At 39.4% G+C, this 26,755-nt stretch overlaps 1 protein-coding gene across 2 annotated transcripts in view; it reads right to left on the bottom strand.

Annotated features, from left to right (window-relative positions):
• MNAT1 (MNAT1 component of CDK activating kinase) overlaps positions 1 to 26,755 on the bottom strand; it is a 122,829-nt gene that overhangs the window by 76,068 nt on the left and 20,006 nt on the right. For both annotated transcript variants that reach the window (XM_074908826.1, XM_074908827.1), the window contains exons 2-4: positions 12,127 to 12,279; positions 10,680 to 10,753; positions 1,886 to 1,989 (exon numbers count right to left, since the gene is read on the bottom strand). In XM_074908826.1, coding sequence (XP_074764927.1) covers positions 1,886 to 1,989; positions 10,680 to 10,753; positions 12,127 to 12,279 — 331 coding nt within the window. The remainder of the gene's footprint in view (positions 1 to 1,885; positions 1,990 to 10,679; positions 10,754 to 12,126; positions 12,280 to 26,755) is intronic.

Here is a 26,755-nt window from a genome sequence, read left to right as displayed (position 1 = left end):
AAATAACTTAGAAGGCCACAGATTTGGAGACATTAATTCATCAGAAATCAAAGAGGAGAAAATATGACGTACTACTTGACCACTACATATGACAGTGCTACAAGAGAAGAACACTCTTAGGATGATATCAGTGTACTTCCAGTAGAGATGGGAAAACAGTGGTCTTTCATAAGAAGCTGTTAATATCTCAGCTACAATACTGCATTCAATTCTGGTCCCTTTTGCTTGCCAAACACAAATTCAAACTGGAACAGTCAAAGAGTAATAAAAACACCAAGAGGGACAAGGAATATCTATATTCCTCAGAAGCAAACTTACAGTGAACAGAAAAATTTATGTGAGTCCAAGAACGAAGGGACAATGACTGGCCGTAAGTTTAGGTGAGAAATCAGGACACCTTTTACCATTTATGGAGTAAAGACATTCTAAAACCTGCCAAAAAGAGCTAAAGAGAGAAAGCACCCTTTCAGCTTTTGGGAGAGGGGTAAATTTATGGGCAAGATCATGCAGCTTTTGTAATAGCATCTGCGTCAAGTCTATTATTTCTTTTTCAACAATTGAAACATAATGTTGAATGTTTCAAATGTTGAAATAAAAAAGAAATGTCTCCAGATCTCCAGTAAGTCTGGATTCATGCAGGCTTGCCCAGCTTCCACTAGACAGCATAGCAAGACCATCCAGTACAGAAAACAGAAGGCCCAGGGGGCTTGGGTGAGTTCGGAGTATTGCTGTGCTGCGTGATATAATCACACAGGCTGTCTGCGGGCCACGTACAATGAACAGAAGGTGGGCTGCAGACAAAGCACACTATTCTCAAGATGACCCTAGAAGTTGCACCTACATTGTAAAATAAGACATGTAGCCAAAGATTTGGCAGGTCTCTTCAAGATCTGAAGCATAGGATATTGCACAGTATCAGAGACAGGACAACAGATCAGAGATTGACCCCTAGGGAAATTTCCTTGCCTTTAAAAGGAAGAGGTTCAAACAAACATTTTTCAGATTCCAATCTCCTCCTGTGAAATCCTAGAGCTAAAGAAATCGCTGGGAGTTTTGCCACAGACTTCAGGGGAGTAAGGATTTCACCCCTACTGATTTGAAAGCAAGTCCTTAGTGCAACTGAAATACAAACACAAAACCTTGTTATGTCACACTCTGGGCAGACATTTTCCTTCAAGAACTGATAACAATGTGTATTTTTGTACTGAAAAAATATTTAACAGATTAAACTTTTCTTACAGAAAGAAATGCTTGTGAGTTTATTTTTAAAGAACAAAATGCTATCTAAGCTGTATTTTAATGAATGAATCTTCAAGGAACCATGTGTTTTGCACACACATCATGTATACAATAGTCCTGACGTTATTGTTATCAGCTCTTGAACAAAAGTTTTAATGTTTGTTTCAACATCATTCATTTTAGATTTTGCATAAACCAGACCTGTGCTTTCCCTCAATTTTACAACTCTCTCCTGGGAGCTTCATAATGTCTGTGTCTGGATTTCTTTTTTCCTTTGGATGAGAAAGGAATGATTGTCCTGGTATAGGAATGAACTTGGTCTCTCCTGGACATTGTCCAACAACACTGCCAGAACGCATGCGGTGGTGATGTATTAGATGCAGACTTTACTAACTGTCCTTCTTTTCAAGCCCTTCCCAAAATAAAGCACAACTACATTTCAGCTATCAATTTACTCTCTTTACACAGAACTAAGTGTCAATATCACAGAACATCAGCATATTACAGTTTATGAATACAAAGTGAAATCTAGACAGTGACTTCAGGTCTGACTGTTTTTAAGACATTACATGAAGTGCTCCACTTTGAAAATCCTTTAAATGTTTAACTAATGAATAAAAATTGTAGGAGAGAGAAGTTAACTAACCAGTTTTATCTTATTTTTCTGAATGACTTCTTTATTATCCTTCTGGTACAGCTCCATTTTCTTTTTGGTGTTCTCCAAATCCACATTGTTGGTCAAGTTAAATACTGAATAAATATTAGAAAGACAGAAAGCAGAAGTATTAGGTTGGCATGCATGACTACAACAAAGAAATACTTCTCTTATGTTTTCTGTCCCTTCTAGCACCAGATATAAACATCACAATAACAGAATTTATTTAAATATACCCTGTAAAGCAAGACACAACCTGCTATATCACTGCAAACTTCAACAGAAGTAAGCAGAATTCCTTCAGGTTTATTTATCTGTAGGAGATGAAAATTTGAGTCTTGCATCCTATTTTGTGATACTGATAGATACACATGAATAATCATAGTAGTATTTGTAAAACACTGACCTTTTCAGTTACAGCTAAGAACACAGTGATTCCTGTAAAATTAGACTAAACAAATACATATTAAGACAAGGTTAAACATTAAGTCATTCCATTTCCTAAGATTATCCAATGCACAGGCTGCAGAGACTGTTCAAATTCTCAGGTACACAAAAAATTTTCAAGTTACCTGGTAACTTAAAAGGCACCAATGTACAATTAATTTTATTATAAGGAATCTGCAGATGCATCCAGATTAATAGGTTAAATTACATTCTTTTGATTTTTCTCAATAGTGACAGACTATTATGAGCAAGCAGGGTTGGCCAGCAAGCTCCACAGTTTAGCACAACATTCCCAATTATCTACACATGGCACAGAAGGTATCTCAAGAAATCGAACAGTTTCTATATCAACAGCTTGAAAGGTGTAGATGGTTTAGATGATTAGTAATTTGATACAATGCCTGAGCCTTTCACCTTTAAGTCACTGGTTCAATTGTGGGTCAAGTAAATTCCAACTGAAAGCCATTATCAGTGGGAAGTCGCTTGGTGATCAGAGTGGATGCTGGGCTCATGCCCATGGCCAAACTGAAGACTGCCAACGTACAGCACTCAAAGCCTCAAAGAGCTTTTTCATGCAGCTACAGTAAATTTACAACAGCAGCAGAGAGATTTGCACTGCCATTGATAAATTCTTCGCAAGAAAACAATAGCACTGCAACTGCTAAGTCAAACCCTAAGGAAGAAAAGGAGGTTCTAGTGGAAATGCCAACACAAAACTTGGAAGGTTTTGGATCAGTTCCCTCTTCCTAGGTTCTCAAGTGACTGGGCCAAATAAACCCTGGGCACATGCATCACTGCCAAGTCATTTGTATAAGGCTGCTAGAGAGGAATGGAAGGAAGCATGAAGTCTGTGATGTTACTCATAAGAATATCACACATCTCAGTTTGGTAAAGAGTATATCCCTTCTTTCAACCTCTCCACAGGTAACATGGCAGAAATAAGCTTTTAGGAGTGGTCTCGGTAAACCAAGCCATGAATAGCCTAGACTGGCAAAACAGTTGAAAGCAGCAAAGGAAACAGCAAGAAATCAAAGCAGGGAGCAAACGGGGGTGGGGGGGGAGAAAACAGGGAAGGTCCAAAATACTCGAGTTGTGGGATACAGCTCAGTTCTATGAACCCAGCTATACACCAACTCACTACTGCCAAAAAAGGGCACGCCTGCTCTTACGTCCCTCTTCCCATGCACAGGTCTCGGCTTTTCCCCTGCTCTGACTCCCTGGATGCTTTGCAGTATCAACAGAAACCTTCCAGTAACCTGAACTGGTTCAACAAAGGGGTCAAGCAAGTGCCAGAGATAGTGCAAGGGAAGTAATAAAAGTGTACATATGGGAACAGAAATACTGTCTTTCCAGGAGTACTAAACCACCACATCTTATTCTTATCAAAAGTATTCAGCAAATTCTAGCAAAAAGGACTAGGCAAGATACAGCTGAAGAAACTCTTAACCTTAAACAAGCAAACAAAATGTGGTATTTAATTTTTTGCTTCTCTTTTCCAAATAATGAGAAACATCAAGAGGACTGATATTTTACTTCAGTCTGGCTCCTAAATCAGCTGAACTCTTCCAACCCATCATCTTCACTTCAGAAGTGATCTGAGATGCAGGCTCGTTTTGTGGTTTAAGCATTTGTTGAACTCCTGCAAAACCTGAGTTCAACTTCTCACTTCACTACTGTTCTCTGGCAGATCTCTGGGCCTCTATACTGGACGTCTCCCACCTGTAAGAACCAGGGGCAGGGGACTAAAGCTTCATTTCTCCTATGCATAGTCTGCTGTGTGTCCTTGACTATAGCTACATGCAAGACCTATCTCTGTAGTCTTGATCTCATCTCAGGAGGAACTCCTGGGCACTGCTATAATCCAGAAAAGCCCTTCGAAGTTCAGCTCTAGGTTTCTGGAAGCAACTTACCCATTTCAAATGTATTTATTTTCTCTCCAAAAAGCATAACAACATTTTCCAATTTCATATTGCAACAAACATACCCTTTCTGGTCATAGCAGCATTTCCTTAATACAACACATTATTTTAGTCTGTATTTTTAGCATTTCAATGAAGATTTGACCTCCAACTTCCCAGTCTACAGCTCCCTGCTGACAAGCAGCTTAATATTTGAGTATTATGGCAGAGAAGAATTGTCATGTGAAAATGCTGGCATACAATCAGACCAGGGCTCTGCAATGACAGCAGCTGCATGGGAGTGTCAGCACTTCCTACAACTTAAATCCACACACCAGCTCTCTAAACTCTTCAATGACGACACAAGAAAGAAATAGCGTATGAGACATGTTGTGCTAGCAGGATGCCCAGATGTCACCTTCAGGTGCAAGAGGAGCAAGATGAGATGCCAAATGCCTTTGAGCTCCTGAACATCTTGGGTATTCCTCTAAAAATAATCCAGCAATAAATTGATGACTTAAGTTTTGAAACTATTGCTGCTTGAAACATTCAGGATTTTTTTTCTTTTCCTCCTCTCTCAGTTATATTTAATAGGTTCAGCTAGCCACAACCTAGGTTTGTAAAACAAAAACCACAGTACTTAAAACTGTGGAAAACTGTTCATACTGGGAAAAGCGGGCAAATTTTAGACATATGCAGATGCCTGCCTTTATACAGAACTACTTACAAAAGCGGGTTTATTTTGCTACTTGATATGAAGTAACATTTCAATATTAGAGATATGTTTCTGCATCAATGTTTAAGAAATCTTCAATATCCACCTGCATGGCCAGCTTAAACGCCCACTGCTCTGCTTTCACCAAGGTGAAAGATGGTTTATTTCCTCTTCCGTTTTCCTGCCGTGGCTGGAATCAAATCACAGATAAAACCCTCTCAATGGTCAGATCTGTCATACCATGATGATTCTGCTCCATCAGTCTTTCTCTGCCCTGCCACTTGAGGATATGGTAGAACACCAGCAATCAGAAAGATTCATACTTCCAGCACCCTCAAAGACCAGAGCAGATCTCTCCCAGTGAATATTAATTTACAGTCATTGAAGAGAGACATCATCTCGGTCCTAAACACTTGCTCCTCAACACTAAGTTTTCAAAATCAAGACTCGAAATACCAAAGAGCTAAATTTCGTTGCAACACTGTTAAGAACTGAATGTCTCTATGTCAACATCAGTGTCAATAGTTGTCCTTTAATAACTGAAAACAATTTTTCCCTCCTACAATAAACACCCTAGCAGCAAAACAATGTTCTTTGACACTGCACGGTTATCAGTGGCCAACCAGCCAGCCAAAACATCTTCCAGCATATTTTCTAATATTTTTTTCATGAGCTTCAAACATCTTTTCATCAATATTCAGAGAATACAAATTCTTGCCATTGTATCCTCAGAATTACAGCTGACAAGTCTATTTTGCAAGGGGTACTACACGCCACAAAAAATAAAGTGGTTTTTTCCTTCTCTTCTGCCTCGTCCCCTCCACAAGTTACGTAGCATTTAAAAAACAACAAGTATCAAATCAAAGAATACAGTCACTAATACTCAACATCCTACCTTTTACACAGCTAGGACTATGTAGTATTTGAGGGGGTTTTTTGTCTGCTCTTGGCTGTGCCAGAAATTTATTTTAAATAAAATTCTTCTAAATGTTCCCATTTAAAAAAAAAAATACAATAGAACAAGTTATAAAACAAGAAGAACCACAAGGAGTTAAACTCACATGCTACACCTACCCTGAAAAAATATTGGTATAGATCTGAGTATGACTGGCAAAGCAGATGGCTAGTTTGAAAAGGTTTCAAAGAGAAGCCAGACTTATTTTTGTCCATGTTGAAATATAGTATAAGCCGATATAAGAGGCCTGAAACCCTTCAGGGAAAAGAAACAGAAGCTGTTTTGTATGCAACAATTATTTATCTACTTATCCATCTCACATTGGTTGGTTTATAAAATGACTTGCCTTGAGACATCTGTTGAAGTATAACAGGAAGACTATTGTGTTTTTCTGAAACATTTCATTCTATTTAGGTACAACTCCCTACTTCTGAAATTCAGCCTCTACAGGGAGACTTTTGCTGCTTTTCAGAACAACATTCATTATGCAATTCTACAACAAAGGGAAAAATATTTTTCTAGTTATAAAAGAAAAAAGAAAATGAGGCAAAAATGTTAATTATATGGCACAATAATTTGTCCAGAGATGCAGCAGTACGAATGAATGTCACTTCACTGCAGGACTTTAAGTCCATCAGAATCTCCCCATTTCAGTCTGAGGCACTGCAAATTTTCTGAGATTTCTCATAGTTCGTTAAGAGACAGTAATGTTACCACATAAAAAATATTTGCTATTCAAATAGTAGGCACATTCCCTCTCTGGCAAGATAGCAGATGACTGACAGTGTTTAATCTGCATTCCTGATATGAGCCAGCTGAAAACTTAAAAATTTGTAGTATTAGTTTGTCATAAAGAATATTCCTCCCATCCTACTACAAATAACTCATTAATTATCATCTTTATAAATCAGCAGCTAGATATTGGGAATGGCAGAAGAGCAACTGCTTTGGGCAGAGCACTATGAAGGGAGACACAACCACATCCTCAGTCCGCCTGGGGAGTCCAAAGCTGCCGTGGCACCTTCTGTTGGTGCTTTCAACGGCTGGTCCCTGCCAGAAAAGGGTAGGACAGGGGTGAGGGGGGGGAAAAAGATAAAATTGATTTTAACAGGTCTCTTCCAACCAACATTTCTGTGATTATAACAAAATAATTATCAGAAACAAAAGAAAAGCCATAGGTAAGCCAGAAAAAGCTAGTTAGGTATTAATTATTATTTCTGTTTATCTTCAGTTGTTTTTTATTGAGTCAATAATTTTCCAGAAAAAAAATACCTTAGCATATTAATAAATTATTGCAATCACTCAGTCCCATCAGTCTAAGAATGATCATTTTGGCTGCAACAGTGTGGCACTGAGATCTTTGTTCAGATGAGATGACTGAAATGCATCTTTGATAAAGCTGCCCAGTTTCCAGTTGGGTTATTCCCATTGTCAGGACCAGCAATACCATCCACGTGCACACACACAGAGGAAGGAAAGCCACAAAACAATAAACAACACAACCCACAAGCGATCATAAATACCAAAATCCTTTCTATCCAAGGATCACTTGTGAGATAAATGTTCTGAGTGAGACAAGTCACTAGGCAGATGGTATTGCATAAAGTCTTAGAGGAGTAATGAGATACAAGAATCCAAAGGGCACAAATACAGTAGCCTCCTTCCAAGTTGAATGTACTGAATGTTTTTAAAAAGCAGTAATTACTATTAACAATTGTGTTGCGGTAATGCCTTGAGGCCTCATTCAGGTATCAGGAGAAGGTGCCAGGCAGTGTGTACACACATGCGAGGAGGCGGGCCCTGCTTTGGAGCGCTTACACACCAGGTTTTGAAACACTGGCTGTGGAGATACTCTGGGAAGAAGAAAACCTTGTAGAAAAAGCAAGCAAAATTTGCATGATGTGCAGAGATTGCCACTTGTAGCAACACTCCAAGGTTTAACTTGCCCTGCTCATCACATGGGTATACACCTGACTTTACTCCAATAGATGTTGTCCACACCTTTCCCAAAGGCAGGTTTTAACCCTTTCACTTAAATTTTCTTCCTAGTGTTAATGACAACAAACTGTGTTTACAATGTTCTCAAATTATCCAACTGATTTTTCTTCTGAGGAAAACTTGCTTTAAAATGTGGTTTCTATTTAAAGCCGTGTATAACACATTTTAGCCCAAAGCATTATTTAGTGGCTACATTCTAAACCACTTCAAAAATGTGGTTTTTATGATAGAATTCTTAAGAGGTGACTACCCTAATGTTTGTTTGACCTTCCCCTCTCACACTTTTGCTATACCACCCAACTCTTTTCTTTAAATAGAAAAAGTCCGTAGGTATAACATGCCTGATATGAAGGGGGAAAATGTGTTTCAAGTGAGGTCATATATCACATGAATGGAGTAAGACAGTGCAATTGCTACAAGTGTTGGAGCTGACCTACCTGAAACATCTGGAAAAACTATCAGAACTGCGCCAGGGTCACATGAAATATACAGGATGCTTACATTTTGTCTTTGCCAAGCAACAACTACATTTAAACACCCACCGCAAGTTAGAAAACAAAAAACTTACCTGTAAAAAGAAAACAGGGTAAAGCTGAACTTTGACCCTCCCACAGAAAAACTGAAAGGTGTAGGGGAGAGGGGAGAAAGGGGAAATCCAGGTCTCTGGCTCCCTGGAATCCTAACCTGGCAGCTTCAACAACCACCACCAGCTACTACCAACCTGCAGTACATGGGCTGCACAAGCCAAAGCTTTGCTCTTGCATGACTACACCCTTTCTTTCCTATCTCGCAGCCTAGTTTTTCACATGCACAAACAAGCAGGGAATTCACATACACAAAAAAATGAAATAAATGCTCTCAGCAGTAAAATGTGAAATAACCACGCAGAGTCAAAGATACCTTTAAGACATGGTTCAGCTATATTACACACAACACGCACAGCAAAAACACTGGAAGAAGTCACACTATCGCTCACTACGTACCAGGCAACTGTCAGGTGCAGAACTCTGCCCAGGAGTGCAGGGAGGGAAGGACTTAGGGGGAACAAGATGTGCACAATGAGCTTGGTCACCAGGGAGAGAACAGGGCTTGAATTCTTACCCAAGGTGGTGTTCTTGAATCTAACCTGTCCTCCAGCTTCTGGATCTGCTTGAAGTTAGTAGATCATAAATGACCCCTTTGACAGTGAAAATTAAGAGCCCTCTGACTGCACCCCTTCCTTCACCTCATCACCCTGGCTGCTATACAAAGAAACAAGGAGGTAGTCAAGACTTTATATTCCTTTTAGTATTTTAGGTGTTCCTTTCAGGAAACTAACTCCAATTCATAACAACACTGTCTTTTGAGCTTCTTCATTATGCATTTGCAGGGTCAGCACAATTATGAACAAACTCACTCTTCTTCTCAAAGTTACAAAGACCAGCCATGACTTCTCTGCTTCTAAACCAAGTTACCAGCACAGGGTTTGGAACCATCTGAAATTTAACAACCTAATTCCAAGAGCTGGAGAATCCTAACATTCTGCACAAACTGATGATGTTAAGGCAATTTCAAGCAAAACTTTAACTCGCTTGCTGCAGATGCTGAAAATCCCTGCAACAGCAGTAAGTGGGAAACCTGTATTTCATGCTACATAAATAAAAGGCAGTTTTCCTTTCTGTGAGCACACAGATTCTTCCAGGATCCTCTGGCTAAGATGCAACCATTCTTGCTACTCATTCCCTCCTTCCCCCACACCGTACAAAAAATATACAAACAGAACTACACCCACATTGTCTCCTCCAGATATTTGGACCTGCGTGAGTGTGCCTAGTATTTCCCAGCCACAGCTTTAGCTCTCCAGCCTCAGCTTTCTGATGCCAACAAAAACACGATACATTACTCACAGCAATAAGCGTATTGGATACATTTGCACAAAACATCACAGTGCAAAGAGGAGCAAGTGTTCCTTTGAGAAACCTTTGAGAAAGGGGAGTGGTATCTCCATGTTTTCCTTCAAATCACATTCATTGATCCTCCTCTATGTTCTAAACCACCTCTTCCTCCAGGACAAAAAAAAAAAGAAAAGCCTCAGAAGCTCATAAAACAAAAGAAACAAACCATTTAGGAGTCACTCCTTTGAACACATCCTTGTTTTTCTAAGCAAAATCCATCACTCCACCATAAATCACAAGTCACCCTAACTAAGAAGAAAATAAACTCTGTTGATAACATAGTCCCTTCCCCAGAGGGCAAAGTTCTGCTTCAACTAAGCCAGAGAGAAAGAAATCAATGTCTGTTCCTAAACCTTCTCCTCCTGCACAGCAACTTAAAATGCTACTGCAGTGGTATATAAGGTCATCAGCTTCAAAGCAGCTTCAACTACTGTACTTGCAGAAGCACAGATGATGAAAGACACCATATGGCTTCTGTCATGGTAGATAAAGCTAATGGAGGCATATAATGAAAATTTCAATTTCTCCTCTCTTTGTTTAATCTTTCCCAGTGCAGCACCGACAGTGCCCCTGCAAGCTTTTCTTTTCCAGCTGTAAAGCACTACTCCCTCTTCGAATCATGTTTTTTCTATGGCAGATAAAATGTTTTACTTAACGATGTCCTTCAGCAAATATGATTAAAAATGTACAGAAAAAGTAATTAGATAAACATCTGATACTATGATAAATCCTATTACAGAAACTCAGCTTAGACATTCTCATAGGCAGCTGAGTCAGAAGATAAAAGCCTATGGTCTCATGAGCACAGCACATGAAAAATGCAAGCATTAAGACTTACCAATTTCTTCTATTTCTTCCAGGAAATCATTATATTCATTTAGACTAGGAAAGTCATCCTCTCTTTTATTGTATCTTTGAAGGAAGAGAAACAAGCATTTATATAACACACAAAGATGCAATTTCAATTCAGCAAGGCTCTTACTGCAAGTGTATTAAGTGTTGACCTAGTTTTATCAACTATGTGCTTTGTGGCTCCCACAACTGACCAATGTACAGAATCTTTAAAAGGAGACAGAAGTGCTCATTTCAAAGGAAAGAAGCCAGCCTGGCATAAATTGGTGCTATCTTTGCCTACTGTTCGCCAATTCCTTTCCCAGGGTTACAGGTGAACAGGAGCACAAAGGCTAGGATATACTAATTCCAAGCCAGCCCTTCAGTATGAGAAGCCTGTTAACAAAGGCAGAGAACACTAACAGCCACAAGAAAAGCTTTTCTATAAGGATCAGAAAGGGAGTTTCTTGGGCCGAATTCTAATTTGGGGACATTTTTTCTGCCTACTAAAAGCAAATCCAAGTGGGCCAAGCATCTTCTGTTCTAAGTACACTTCGTTCTGTGTTTAGTCAGCTAAGCTGACTGATAATCAAACATCAAAACTATTACTACTGTCCACATTGGCACTGTCCATACCATCTTGGTATTCAACAACACAGTTTCCCCACATCTCAGCAACATTATGTGATTCTTTTAGTATTATACTAAGTCTTAGATAAAGGGTGCCAAGCTTACAGTTTACCTGTACATTCATTTTTGCATACACAACTCTCTCCAGATTTGTTACGCTCATGAGACCCTATTCTACCAAGACATCAACTGGCTGGCTTATTTTCCTTATAAAAATGTTTGTTGTCCACAAGGAGTGAGATGAAATTTTAGACTTCACTTATCTCAATTCCAAGAGCTCTCAAATCTACATGACAGACTAGTAATACAAGGCTTGTAAGGAAGCATTTCCACTAACAATTGCTGTGTGAAGTAGAAAACAATACGAACATAGCTTCTCTTTTGCCCATTTTCATTTTGAAGGGAACTGGCCTTCCAACTCTCAGAACAGGTCCCCGGGGAACAAAACAATCAAGGTCCTGTTTCTTGCCCCACTCCCATGTTCACCCCCTCAAAGGGAAAGCAGCTGTAGTCCTCAGTATCTAATAATCTCCATTTAGGAGGCAAGTTTTTGCCAAAGGAGGCAACATAGAAACACCCAACTTTTTCTAATGCTAAGCAGGAATCCCTCAAGGCTAAATTGAAAATTCAGCCCTCAGTTGTTGCATAAAATCAGATTCTCTGAAATGCCTCCACTTTTTAAATGGAGTCAAGCTTTACAGGCTGTCATTTAAAAAAAAAAAAAAAATTATCTCCTCTGTACTACTGGAGGAGTACATCAATTTTTTTAAATGGCGATCCATAAAATATATCTACCTTCTGTTCTTTTAACTGGAGACACTCACATTTTCAGCACTTTCTTCCGAATTTCTACTTCCTTGTCGACAGCAGGATCCTCAAAGAGCTGTACCCTGAAGTTACTCTTCCGCAGGGGGGTATCGCACTCCTGGCAATTCCCAGCCCCTCTCACAAACAGCAGTTCCACACAGCTCTCGCATCTGTGGGAGAAGAGAAGGGGTATAAAGGCAGATACTGGTTAAGCAGTAACTGAAAACACAGGATTGTCCCCATTTTGTTGTTTACACACATGCTATAAGTACATGGTGCATCTCCCCTTGATTTCACTATTTCTTCAGCACCCAGCAGTGGCAAGACACAAGGGTTCTCCACCACAGCTAAAAGGAAACAATCTCAGCAGCACACATGTACTTATTCTCCCTGTCCAAACAAGTCAGCCTCTTCGCTGAGACTGAAAAGTTAATCCAAACACAATGATAGGGTTTGGGTCAAGGGGAAGCTTCTTTATTGACACCATCAAACTCATTTTGCCTGGACCAGACTGCAATATCCTTATTTACCCAGAGCACTACCCTGCTGCACATAAAGACCTGTTTATTTTCTTGATGCCATTCACAGTGTAAGATACTATACAGGACAAGGAGGGATACAAATCTTGGCCACAGCCTTTCAAGCATCTACCAGTACTACCACAGAGCAACTGCTATAACAAACCTGAGCTAAATTCCAGCCCAACACTGCTAAAAGAACCAAAACGCTATTTTAACCAGCAACCAGCATTATGCAGCTCTCCTGTGCCTTCCGTTAATACTTTTAAAATTGCACGTAAAATATATTCAACACAGAGGCTGCACAGAAAAAAAAAAAAAAAAAAACAAAAATACCTTTCTGGTTTTATTTCTTTTGCCTTAATGAAGATTTCAGATTTTAACAAGATACTTCCTGACCAGTCAGTTGGCATTTAATAAAGGAAGAACATACAAGAAAACCAATTTTTTAAAAAGTACTTGGGCACTAATAATGAGCAAACTTCTAGCTGAGAACACCACCTGCTGCAGTCATTTCCTACTGCTGGGGAGGCAAGGGGGTGTCTATTTATAGTTTTGCTACATTAAAGCCAAAACAGTTGTATATTAAGAGCTAAACCTTATTGTACCTTCACAAATCCAGCACAAAAGTTAAACAAGAGAAACAATACTGACATGGTTGCGAAGGATCTTTAAACAAAACTTTCACTCTGCTGACCTACCCCCAACAAAACTGGTTCCAGTACTTAGAGGCAGAGCTAACTAGAACCAACCAGTTCTACCCAGCTTCTGTTTCCAAGATTAGAAAGCGCAAAACAAATGCAATTGTATCTTACAATTAAAAATAAAGGCAATTTTTTTTAACACAAGTAGAACTACAGTTTTAAAATGCATCTTGCATAGCAGCTGCCAATGTTAAAGAGCAAATCTTCAGTTTACTTGGACATTTTCCTGCTCCAGAATTCCTTTAGAAAGCCAAGCACATATAAATACACTTTACCTGGAAAGATCAAACCCTTTAGCACATTAGGCCTGAAATTCAGAAGTTACTGGGACATCAATTCAAGAAGTATGCTTCTGTACAAAAATAATTTAGCTCTCCACTATGAGAGAAGCAACACTAAATGCAAGAGAGAAGGCAAGGCAGGGAACGGGCTCTCTCCTTCCTCCCCCAACCTGTCTGTGCATGCAACAGCCCGGTACATAAGGACAGTTTCAACGTCTCCTTCATTCTGGCAGCTCATGCTGTTTATATGTCTCTCTCAACACAGCAGCCAAAGCACAGCGAAAAAACCCCTGCCTCCTCTTTTTAAGGTATAGAAAAGGGAGTGTAAAGCTACAAAACTTGGCAGGTGGATCCAGGTGTTTGTATTGTTTTTTTTAATCACAGTATTGCCTAAGGACCAACAGAACAGGGTCTCCATGTGCAAGATATTACGCACAGACATTAGCACCTGAAATCACTTCGCCCTCCCACCCCCCTTCCCTAAATCGAAGACATTTCAAGTTTACACAGGACTTGACTATGGAAAAACATCCTTCCTTGGAAAAGCACTTCATGCATGTGTTTCAATGCCTTCCCAAACTGGAACCAGTGTTTCTAAGGCTGGAAAACAGCTTTCCACACCAAAAAAAGATGAGTCAAAACCTCACTATGGGAATCCCACATCAGGTGATTACATTCTCAGCCACTCATGCACATCTCCCCTTTTATTTATTCAAATGGTGTTATACGGGACAAGTCAATCCTGCCTCCTCTCCACCTCCAGATAGATTTAGTATACACAGTTAGAACCCCTGCTTACTACCTAGCAGGTCTGTCATTCTTGCCCCCACAAACTGTAAGTGCTTTCCCAGTGATGGCAAACATGTTTGAGCACTCATGTCCACCTGATTTTTGAGGAAGGAAAAAAGCCATCTCTTGAATCCCTCTCAAACAAGTTCCTTTTGATTTTGCTGCAGACCACTAAAGTCAGAGCATATACAAACACCAAAAAGGCAAATTTCAATAGATTTAATAAATCACTTCATGTCCTGAAATAAAAATTTCAAAATGTGAGTTAAAAAAATTTTATCTCACACTAAAATAGAACATGACTTTTTTTTTTTTTTTAGAGATGCAACTTTATTAAAGGTACCCAACCCATGCATGCAACAGCCAGACATCCCAGGCAGCACAGGGGGACATGCCACCACCACTGCCAGCATTCCAAAGCTCTCTCCTGTCACACAGACAACATCAACTCAGGTGATCCTTCCATTTCTTTGCAAGCCCAACTCTGCCATTTGCCATAGTGTAAGGACGACAGGCTGACCATGGAAGCATCATTCAGTGCAACTTTTACTGGCCAACACATCATACATGGTCTTCCCCAAATGAGCAAAGCACTGAAACATCTGTAACTCCCCTTCAAATCATGGCCAAAACAGGTGGCCACATGTCATCTTAAATTATTAGCCTTAAGTTAGTGATTTTTAATATGCATATGTATTATGTATATATAGGTGCTACATATATAAACTACAATAACAATGTTAATGCTTAAAAATCTGGTCTATTCATTTGTTCAAAACTGAGTATGACTGAAGACAACAGCTTCACATGAGGTCTAAACACACACTCAGGGTGTGATACTGCCGATTCTCCTCTTCACACTGAGGTTGTATGGCCTCTGTGATCTGTACTCCATTTCACACATTCACTAAAATCTTTCATTACCTTTTAGATTTAAATTTGTATCCTGAGAATGGGTAATCTGGATGAAAATATCAATAGAAAATGTCCAGGGAGTTACACATGCCTGGATGACAGGGGACGACTGTTAGTAATTTCACCAACAAAAGTAACCACAACACCTCCAGAACAATAAAGCCTGCTGGTCTTCCACACCAGGATAGTATGCTCATTTTCAGAGACTGGTTTGATCTGTCTTGTTCTTCTCCTTCATCGCCATGAAATATTAAACAACTGGCTCAGTCTCTAAGCAATCTAGAACTACGTGACATTTTTGAGAAAAGCAAATAAAACATCTAGATGGTTTGGCACCATTAGTGCACAAACAGCACTACATGCCCTCATGTCAGTGTTCAAGGACTTCAGGATCAGGATTGTACTAAAAATGCTTTTGGTACATGCAGAAAACAAACAGAGGTTCCTCTCCAGAAAACTGTTAGATATTTATCAACTAAATTACACTTACTGGAACTGAGCGTTTATTTTGGACAAACTGCCTTCAAAGGGTACGAGATTTGTGCCCAAGCCTGCACTCCCCACACATGCACTTCATGGAAGGATGATGGCAGATAAGGAATCAAGCCTTTTGGACACTGAACAGATGAAAATGGCTCATGACATTAGCATAGCCTGACAGAAAAGTGCTGCTTACTTTTCTAGCTTGGCTGGCAAGGGAGCAAACAAAAACAGAATAAAGGAAAAGCTCTTTTCACAAGCAAGAATACAATATATTCTTTATTTTAAAATTTTACATTCTGCTGAGCATAGCAAAAGTTTGCAGGACTTCAGATATGCAGCCATTAATCATTTCAGAAAAAAAAATCTTTATGGCTTTTACTGTTGACTAGGAATATTACAGAATGAGTAACTACCCTTCTTTACAAAGGCTATTTTTAGTAGATACACTTATTAAACAGTATCAAATATTTAGAATCTCTAAGCCCCTCTTCTTCAGCTTTTATAACCAAGATGTTTCTGTTATTTAAAGTAACACACAGAACAAATGATCCTCTCTACTACAGAAAAAACAGTTTAGATTAAAAAATAATAATACAGCCTTCAACACACAGCCAAGACCTGAACCACAAACAAATGGAATGGAAAGAATCAGCAAAAAAGATGTGTTTTCACTTGTTCCTCAACTCTGATGTCAGAGGGAAATTTACTTACAGAAATGGAATGACTCTTGATTTATGGCGAGAGAACATAAAAAAACAATGGCAAACACACACACGTGAGAAAGCTTATAGAAAGACATCTAGATTTTTAAAATCAAAGATGCTTCTAGAAACATTCACAGGCTTTTTGCTTAGCTTGGGTCAGACAATTTTGTGTTCCTGTACCGAGATTCTTGAACTGAGACAAGAACAGCCCAATTTGGAACAAGCAGCTGTCAAACCTGTTTATTTCACAACCTTCAGTACATTTAGCAAGTCCTCATAACCCACAGTGGTTTCTGCTACATAGCCAAGAGTTCATCTGCTATTTGCAGTTCGCCATTGCAGGTTTATTTTTTAGACTGATGGACTAATAGGCGTAGCCTAGAAGGCGGGTTCTTCCTCGAGTTTGCAGCAATGAAGATCTCTGTGATCCAAAAAGCTAAGGGAACTGAGCAAAAGCAAGTTTGGTTTTTCCCATGTTACAGGTTAGGGATCAAAAGCTGAGGAAAGAGAAAGAAGCAATGACAGCAAATGCTTCTGACAGCCTTGAAATAAAGGGGCTTGCAAGATCAGTAGCTCCTAGATGAGTAGGAACTTGGGTACAAAAAAAAAAAAAAAGTGTTTTTTTTTTCCACATCTCTGTGCTTCAAGAACTCGGAAGTCTTTATTCAAGTACTTGCAGAGGCAGCTGCTTATGTGTTTTGTGCCATCTCTTCCCTGTCTGCCAACTAGAAGAGGGAGTTAGGAGAAGATACTAATTACTCTCTCTTCCTCTGTTCAGATTCTGTGAAGTCCTACCAGTGGAGATTTTGCTGTACTCACTTTGTAAGGAGACAAGTTGAAAATTCTCTCAAAACCTTATTTGGCCAAAAAACCCACAATGGGTCTTGTCTTCAACTCGTAAGCAGGTCTCACAGGCAGCTCACACGCCACATAGAGATTACAGCTCCTTATAGCAGTAAGTTACATCTCAGGGTTTCAGGCAGAAATCACAATTCTATCAATCAACAGATGAGAATTGTTGGGTTTTAAACACTGTTGGTAAGTATCTTCAGTTGTCTGCATCTCCCCTCTGTTCAGCCCACAGTAACATACGCTGCAAGACAAAAATCTCAGAGATTACTTTGCTAACATTTAGGGTTTTTTCAGAAGTATCAAGACTCCAGAGAGCTGATCTTAACCTCTCCTTTAAAGAACAAAGCAAAACCAAAATAAGACTCCGGTACTCTGCCTACACCTGTATTATGTCAATTCTCAGCATCATCTGCCAGTCCTTCTTTTAGACGACTTGTATCTTTTGGGAAAAGGATGCATGCACACATTTTTGTTTCATTTTTATTCTGTCAGATGAGTTCTGCTCCATATTGCAGAAGGGTGGTTAAATGAGCCCAGACACCTCAAAAATTTAGGAGACATTCAGCCACAGTTAACTCTATTTTCGAAACACTCATATACATACCCTGATATACAGACCAGTTCATCTCAACTGCACTCACCAGGAAGAAAGCAGACCAGGTAGTGGTTGAGCTACAGCCTTGAATGACTGGCATTTTAAACAAAAAACCACATACTGAGTCAATTAATAATAAACAGAAACATTTCCACCACCCATTGTGTTTCAACATCTCCATTACAAAACCATTTCAAGTGGCTTGGACCTGACAAGAGAGTTTACAACAAATTGAAACTTAACTCACATTTATCCAGTACAGATGAGACTTTTCTTTTTTCCTAGGAAAAAAAAAAAAAAATAGAGAAGAACCTTTTATGGTATTAACTCTGGATAGTATAGAAAAAATATTTCCATAGGTATTTAAAGAAAAGTGGTTCTTTACAAGATACTGCTACCTAGTCAATTAAGCACACAACCATAAAAACCAAGTCTTATAGCACCATTATGTCAATTTGGTCAAACAACAGGCCAATACTTGACAGGCCAATTCTTGACACTTCAAGAGCAGCTGTGTGGCATTGAGAAATAAGTGTTTTCACAATGACTAGGCATACCAAAATTGACCGAGAATTTACTCAATGTACCAGAACAGCTACTTCAAAGCCATTACAGTCTACTGGGCAAACACATGCACTGAAGTAATAATTCAGCTATGTCAATAACCCTTTTATTATGCTTTATTTTCTTTGAAAAAGAACCTTTGCAAGTTTTCAGGGTTCTCAAACATCAAACTGGGTATCTATTGGGATTAGCAGCTGCCCACAGCACACCTGAATTTAAGAAACAATTACGTAACTTTTTATGTCTGTCTAAAATAGAGTAACTGCACTTTTTTAGACATAATCCAGCTCAACATTGCCCATTGTCTCACAAGACAAACATACTTATCATTAACAAGTTTAAGAACACACACCAAACTCCACAAAAGACACATTGCTCCCTTCTCCTTCCATATCCATTTGTTACCTTGTGAGAAAGTCTTATACCATGGTGTGAGCTCAAATGCCCCCAGCGCGGACCAGTCTTACTAACACTCAAGTATTTTGAGCATATACTTACTCAGTCTTACAAAACACCTACATATGCCAGAAATCACACTGGAAAAAACTAAAATACAGACAACAGAAAATAAATGCTTTGGCGACCCCAAAATAATCATGACAAAGTTTTTTACTCGATCTAAAACAAGGCTTATACCTTCTGTTCTGTACTTTCAACACATTTTACAGTGCAACAACAGCATGTGGAAGCAAGACAAGGAAATGCAGCTATATGGTAAAAGAGAAAAAAAATTTAAAAGTATTTGTGGCATGATGGGTGGCATCCTTCTGACCACATTACTGAGGGCCTGTCACAAGATACTCCTGTATTCCATGTCTAATCTCAGAAAGTAAGAAGCTGGTAAGACACACATCTGTAAGAGAACCAGGCATATGACCAAGGTTTTCCATAAAAACATCAGTGGTTTGGGGTCTCAATGGGAAACATGCAAGTGTTAAAAACTCTCTTAAAAATCAAAACCTTTACCAATCTCTTGTAAACGTACCTGTTGAATGATCTGTATATGTTGGCCTATCTCTCCCAACTTTTGGAAGGAACTAAGATAAATTTCTGCCGAGAGCACAGGCTTGTATTTCACTCTAAAAAGTACACAGTCCATTTCCTTAAGGTATTCAGAGAGAGACAGTGTGAGTGTATGTACACACATTTAAAAACTGAAAAAAACAGCCTGTTGGAGTAATAACTGTATTGCCCATGTTCTGGGTAGCTCTGAAAACACTGTCAGTACTCAAAAAGCAATGTGTAATGAAGAGCTGTCCTCTCTACCACTAAGCTTACTTGGTTTGAAAAGTGAAAGAACAGTCCGCCATGACAAAGTGCTACATGGGAGCTCGTACAAATCTTGGTTTACGATACAATGAAAACAACTGTTTCTTTTTATGTAATTTGTCAGAAATGAGTGACCAAACTCAAAGCTTAAGACACCAACTTCCATTCTCATGAGTAGCAAAAATCCTAACACCCTTGAGTTTATACATGCTGCCTAGGAACACCAAAATTGTATTTCTACATGTTAAATCAGCACCAGTACCAAAGAAGTAAGCTGCCTTCACACTGCCATACACTGTCATTCCTCTGCTGTCCTCTCCTGCAGGCCAGAAAAACATTTGTGCAGCCACATGGTTACTTTTCAGCCAGATGAACTCTCCCATTTGGTTTACCACATAGTTCACAAATACTTGTACCAGCACATAGCAATGGGCAAAAGTGAAGGTAGGAATGAGCAACCAGGGTGAGAAAGCTGAATTGGGATGTTGTCAAACATAAAATCCCAGGTATAGCAAGCATATCACACCACTATCGTGAAAGTATTGAAAGCCAGACATGTTTAAGACTCGTCTATTAGGGAAGCTGAAGCATGAAAAGAACAGGGACCAGGAACTGCATTTAGTACCAGACAATGCAGTTAAGTGCCCAGCAGCATGGGTAGTCACTTCTGTAAACACCACTACATACCTACACAGCTTTGCAGATCTGCTCTCAAAGCGGAACTAGAACCCTCAAGTGAACTCCAGGTCCCAACAAGTAGAGCAGCCAAATTTGCTGCAGACTTCAGACAGGTTAGGGCACCCCACAAACAATGTTCCCATTCAGGCAGCTTCCACCCATGTATTGACACTGAGGGCTTTGACAAAGGGAGATGCCCCAACTGCCACCATGTCTGCGACATGAGCACCAGCACAGCACAGCTGCAAAGCAAGGGAAGAGAATGGCACCACAGCAGGCAATCTCTGAACAGGATCCTCAAAAACTCTGGGAAGAAAAGACCCTCCCCAGCATTCAGCACACTCCTTACAAACTGTGTCATAACATCTGAGGCAACTTTAGCAGAAATGCTTCTCCTGGAAGAGGGGTCCTCACTGCTGTTGATGGAAGTAACCACAGTAAATCCAACCTGTGCAGATGTCCAGCGTGGCCAGGGGCCCCCAAAAAGCTCCTTTCAGTCTGAACAAGACCCCAGAACTGAAGTTATTAGGGATGGCCACTGGGTGGGAGAGCATAAAATTCCTCTCTTCCCAAGGTCTGAACTCAAGAGCACCCAATGCTGTTAATTAAAATTTGCCCTTCCCTCTCCTCTTACAAAGCTTTCGTTGCATACCCAGCTGCCTCCGCTTGTTCCAAAAGTCTAAGAAGAGACACAACCCAAAAAGTGTCCATCACTATTTCAGTCATTCCCTGCATTTCTACAGAGCCATGCATTACACTGCCCAGAGAAATCTGCCGAACATTTGCCCCTGAATGTGCCACAAGCCACAGAGAGCTCTGCAACCCAGCACTAAGGTTTTGATATATCTGCTTGTTTTGTAAACTAAAAAAAATTAAAGATGGGTTTGGGCTCATTTTTTACAAGAAAGGCATCTCTTGTTGCAACAGATTGCTTATCTAGGAGTGTCCATGCTAACCTTGAGCCTAAAGCTCATTTGTGCCATATACTTCCCAGAGCCAGCACTTTCGATCCACTAATCTTCAGCATCACAGGCACCTTATCACACTCTGTGGCTGCAGTCTCTGAAACTGCAGCACTAACAAAGGCAAGTTACTAGAGTTACAAGTTTTGTTTTAGTTTCTCTAACCCCACAGATTTTTACTGCGTTTTCTTGAAAAGCTTCTTTATCTCACCAATCTCATTTTCACTAGTTTAAGTGCAAAGGAGATATTCATTAGAAAATCCCAACAGTAGCAATGCAAACAGTTTCCCCGCCTCCCTAGTCTCATTTGGGAATCTCCTACTTCCTACCAATTTTTAAGGGTCATTCCTCACTCCATTTTCACATAATCCCTAAACAACCATTATCACATCTTTTCTCAGCATGAGATAAAATATAGACTGTGCTTCATAAACAGTGGAGACCTTAAGATTACGTTCTTGGTGGGACACAGCATGATAAATATTTCAGAGATGTCTTGAAATACCCTACAACATACAACATGTGGCCAATTAAACATTCTCAAAAACAAATATGTTTTGACTTATTGAAAAAAGGAAAAACACACCAAAACCTCTTCCCCCCATCTCATGCTGGCCATTGAGCAGGACTGATTGCAATTTCCTTTTTAAGGGTGGCAGAGATCCTGACATACTTAAAGCCTGGTAGAGAACTTTCTTTTGCATTGTAAATTTAATAATGTAAAAAAAACGCTTTTTTCTCAAGCTTAAAAATAAACAGCAATTGCTATTTTAGTACATTAAACCAGCTGGTGAACATAACACAAAATTTTTGATGTTAAAATTGTAAGGTTGCATTCAATACAACTACTTTTAGAGGAAAGTATTAAAAATAAGGAGGATGTGTCAGACCTTCATTAGCTATGCTGGCATCTCAACCATTTCCTACAGATTGTAGGGAATAAAAACCCAGCCCTATTTCAGTAAAGTTGAAGGTAGCTTCACAGGTTATCAAACGGGAGTAAGTAAGCAAATACATTACTCACCATACCAAAGACAGAACACAAAGTGCTCTCTCAAAGTTGCAGCACATTTCAAACAATTTTTATCATGATAAAAATTTGAGATGCGTATTCTTTTACTATTTGTTAGTAGGAGAGACAATGAGGAGAATCAGTTGCACAGTGGGAGCAAGAAGCAAGACAATATGTATTAATGGAGGAGCAAAAAGACAAATGTAAAAAAATAATTCTAGCAAATTATATTGTTTGTATTTATATCAGTACTTGTTATGCCACAAACCACAGAAAACAGAATACCCCAGTGTAGTTACTCAGTAGTGGATGCAAACACTGGGACAAGAGACTGCAGAGGATACGGAGGGTAGGGGATGACATACAGCTGCCTCCCCACATTGGTAAGATGATCACAACCGAATTGTTGTCAAACAATTTGAAGTCAGATAAATATCCACAAATCTGTTATTCATTATGTGGAATTCCTCCCATGCATATACACGAAACTCAAGAGTGCAGATTTGCTGGGCATTTGTGTGTGGCTCATTATTTGTGTGTGGAAACAGCTTGGAAGAAGAATTTTTAATGTCTGTTTTACTATAAACTACACCTTCCACCCTCTGTAGAACTGTTAACATTTATTTGTTTCATAGAAAAGTTCACTTCGATCTCTGCATAAAGAGGAAAAAAAGTTCTCAAAATTTCCATTCACTACTTCAGCTGCAAATATCATGCAGACAACCAAAACCCACCATTATCACCAGCTACAGCCTTATGCTGCATGGCATCATAGCTCACTAGTCCTGCTGTTTATGTAAAGAGACATTGAAAACAAGTGAGGAAATGGAAATCTGGCCCAAAACTCAGATGATCACTTCCAGACAATATTTGAGCTTATCTGTTTTATCCAAACATCAGCTGAGGAGCCTTCAACAATGCTGCAGGTTCTCTCATAAACACCACACTGCTCTATAATTGTACGGGATCTGCGCAAGCATTCAAAAGCAGCATTTATTTAGGCTCACAACAGCTGTATTGAAGCCATGTGTAAAGAACATTGTTCCTGGTCTGAGAAACAGTGAATAGTGTTTTCCTTATCCATATAAATCACACACAATAAACACTTGATTTTATCTAGTGCCACTAAAGTAGTCAAAACAAATTGGGAAAATATATCCTTGAGTACATATTTATAGGAAGACTGAAAACCTCTGAACACAGAATTTTATCCTTTTTGTATGTTCCTAGCCTCATTCAAATAATAAGCTTATACATGATAATGACAGGATTTCTTGTTCAACCCCCACTTCCCAATATCTATTTTACAAGCGAATTTTTGATTCTGCAGACCCTCCAAGAAAGCAATAGCCACTAGAAAATTTCTGGATGACCAGACTGGGGGACACAGTAAACAAAACAAAAACAAAACAACAAAAAAAAAACCAAAAAAAAAAAAACCAACCAAACAAACAAAAAAACCCAAAGGATCAGTTTTTCGGAAAACAGAGTCCTCTCTAATTTCTGACATTTTGGTGGTACCCACTTGACACCAACCACCTTCAACCTTCTTGGCCAAAGCAAACTTCATATGCACAAAAGATTAACTTTTGCATAGAGAGAATTTTATCTCTAAGGAGATCCCAGACTCTGAATTATCTACTCTCACAATTTTATGGAATTATGTATTAGTATGAATTACTGAGCTCAATCTTGCAAGATGAATGCACAAACTGTCCTTGATGTCCAATGGGGATAACCTGGGCAAACAAGGATCCTACTACTAAGGCTTAGGGGCTAGTTTTCAGAACAGTTTTGTGAAATTTGAATTTTTCAGACTTGAAAGCATGAGCACAGTGCTGTGGCACACATTTGGGTAGGTGGTGACTTGTGTGCTGAGGACTATGACTATTCTGTAATGTGCTTACACAGATAACATAAGGGTTCACTCCCCCCTTTATAGATAAAACTAGCACCTGTCCTGGCTTCAACATCTAAAAAATTAAGGTGTTTCTCTGATTCAGCTACTCATGAGTGCAGGAAACACCTTTTTGCCACAGTCTGTCCTTGCAAGATAAAGTCCTTCAGCTCATCACCAATACCTACAATTAGCAGTCTACTTAATTTAAATCCACGCTGCTGCAATTTAATAAGTTCTTTAAAACTCAGATCCCCATGAACTTAAGCCACTTCCTTAATTTTTAAACTTTGATCTAAAGGGCAATCCAAGCTGCTTCCATCCCCATGCAACATTCTGGATATAGGTATAAGGTGTTCTACTGTTTAACAGCACTTTCTCCAAGAAACATTACGATGCTACAGAAAAGTGATCATCTCACCTACTTCCACAAAGGACGCAAGCCAAATTTACTAGTAAAAAATTAAAAAAGGATCCAAAGATAAAGAAGAGATTAGTTGTCTGTAGATACTGAAGATTGCACCCTGGCTATTGCAGCTATTGTGCACTCAAAAAATTAAACCCTGAAGAGAATCCATGAACAGGCTGCTGTTCATGACTGATGGTGCCATTGGGCAACAGAAGTACTTGAAAAGCAAAACTACAGCCTACTGCATTTACAGCCCATCAGCCTATCCAGGGCAGAAAACGCCATAGTGGGTGTTTTCCTTGGAAAACACTGTAAAACAAGTTTGGTGACACCTACGGCAGCATGACCTGAATCCAAACTACAAAGTTAACCAGTCTAACAGAATTCCTCAGTAAAAAACATGCTGCAGTTGGTCATGAAAATCACAAAGATCAGGCCACATTCCCAAGATGACTAAACTCAACACAGAAAGAAACACACCTCTGTCTGTACTGGTGAAGCGTAACCTTTACCTGCTGCCCCTACTATTAACATCCTCCCTCAATAACCTAGTTAACTGGGGCAGGGGGGATGTCAGCCCCAAAACTAGAACCATCACCCTACCCTATTTAGCTTGCCAACAGGGGTTGACAGGGTCATTAGAAATGTGTGAATTAATTCAGTGATCCTAGAGATGTAGTAAGAGTCTCACTTCTCCCTCCTTTTAGGCCTTTACATGTCACCTTATGCTTTGTGCCGTATCATCACCACCACAACATGCTGAGTCTTTAAAACCATTTTGTATTAAAAAATAGAATACATGACTCAGATGGTTTAAAGATGTATATGCTTACTCAAAAAAATACTCCACCCCAACATATCACCTCTAATATCAGTTTATAGTACAGTTTCCAGACCTGTCAAGTATTTGGCTGCAAAACTTTCAAGCGATGGAACTGAGGCACCTGTGAAATACTGGGTTTTCTTTAACAACTGCAGAAATCAGCATTATTAAACACCCCAAAGGAACTTCCTTGCTGATCGGCCCTCAAGTAGATTTAATGCAAATACTAAGATGATCAGTTTTCTCCTTTTACCTGAAAGTGCTCCCATGACAGAAAGACTCTCTCCCCTATACAGGGGTATTCCCTACTGGTCATCCCTCTTACACAGTTGCTGAAGACCTTGACAATACTGATATGAACACACTCACTTATCAGGGCAACCACCCTCAACCACACAGATACAATCACGCTCAACTACTACCCAGCCTGTATATGCGGAATTAAATCTCAGTGAAATTCTCACAGGCTTTAAATGATAAAGTGTTGAAACTGTGGGAACATGAACAGTAGAGGCAGCTGAAATATAATGCTGCTTAATTGCATAAAGACATGAATGCATTAACAAGATAATAGTATGTTTTCGTTCTGCTAACTAGGCAGCACTTGTCACTCTGGGCAGAAAGATAAACAGTCCAAACTGTCACCAGCACCTGCACCGTAACCCCACCTACACAGAAAATAGCTGACAGTGAAAGACTAACCCATGTGATCTCTGCTCAGCAGCATTTAGCAAAACCAGATTCAGGTCAAGCTAAATGGTCCATCAAATGGCCATGCCAAAAGAAGTTCTTTAGTTTCGGCAATATACAATTAAGTCACTTTTTCCATCCCTAAGATACCCATTAAGAGGCATGTTAAAACTCAATACTTGATCATAGGTAAGTTAAAAATGTGTAGGCTGTAAACTGTTGCTTAGCCGTTAGACATAACATGTCAAAATGTGAGTATGTTCAGGTTTTTTACTATGAAAAAATTGTGGCACAATCCTTCAGGCAGCTACTAGTGAAGAGACAGGCTGGCTTCATGGCCCTCTGGGAACAGAAGTCTCAAGGAAGGAGGGGGAACAAAACCTCAGAATTTGGTGGGCTTCAAGGAGGTCTTGGATTCCGCTACATATACTTATTTGAATAGTCCCACAGGTATCACCAGTAAATAAAAACTGTTCATTACTGCTTGCAAGATCAGTCCCC

The sequence above is a fragment of the Athene noctua genome, chromosome 6 (genome assembly GCF_965140245.1).
Source record: "Athene noctua chromosome 6, bAthNoc1.hap1.1, whole genome shotgun sequence".
NCBI lineage: Eukaryota > Metazoa > Chordata > Aves > Strigiformes > Strigidae > Athene > Athene noctua.
Note: the sequence above shows the minus strand (reverse complement) of the source record. Positions and strands in the feature narration are given on the sequence as shown.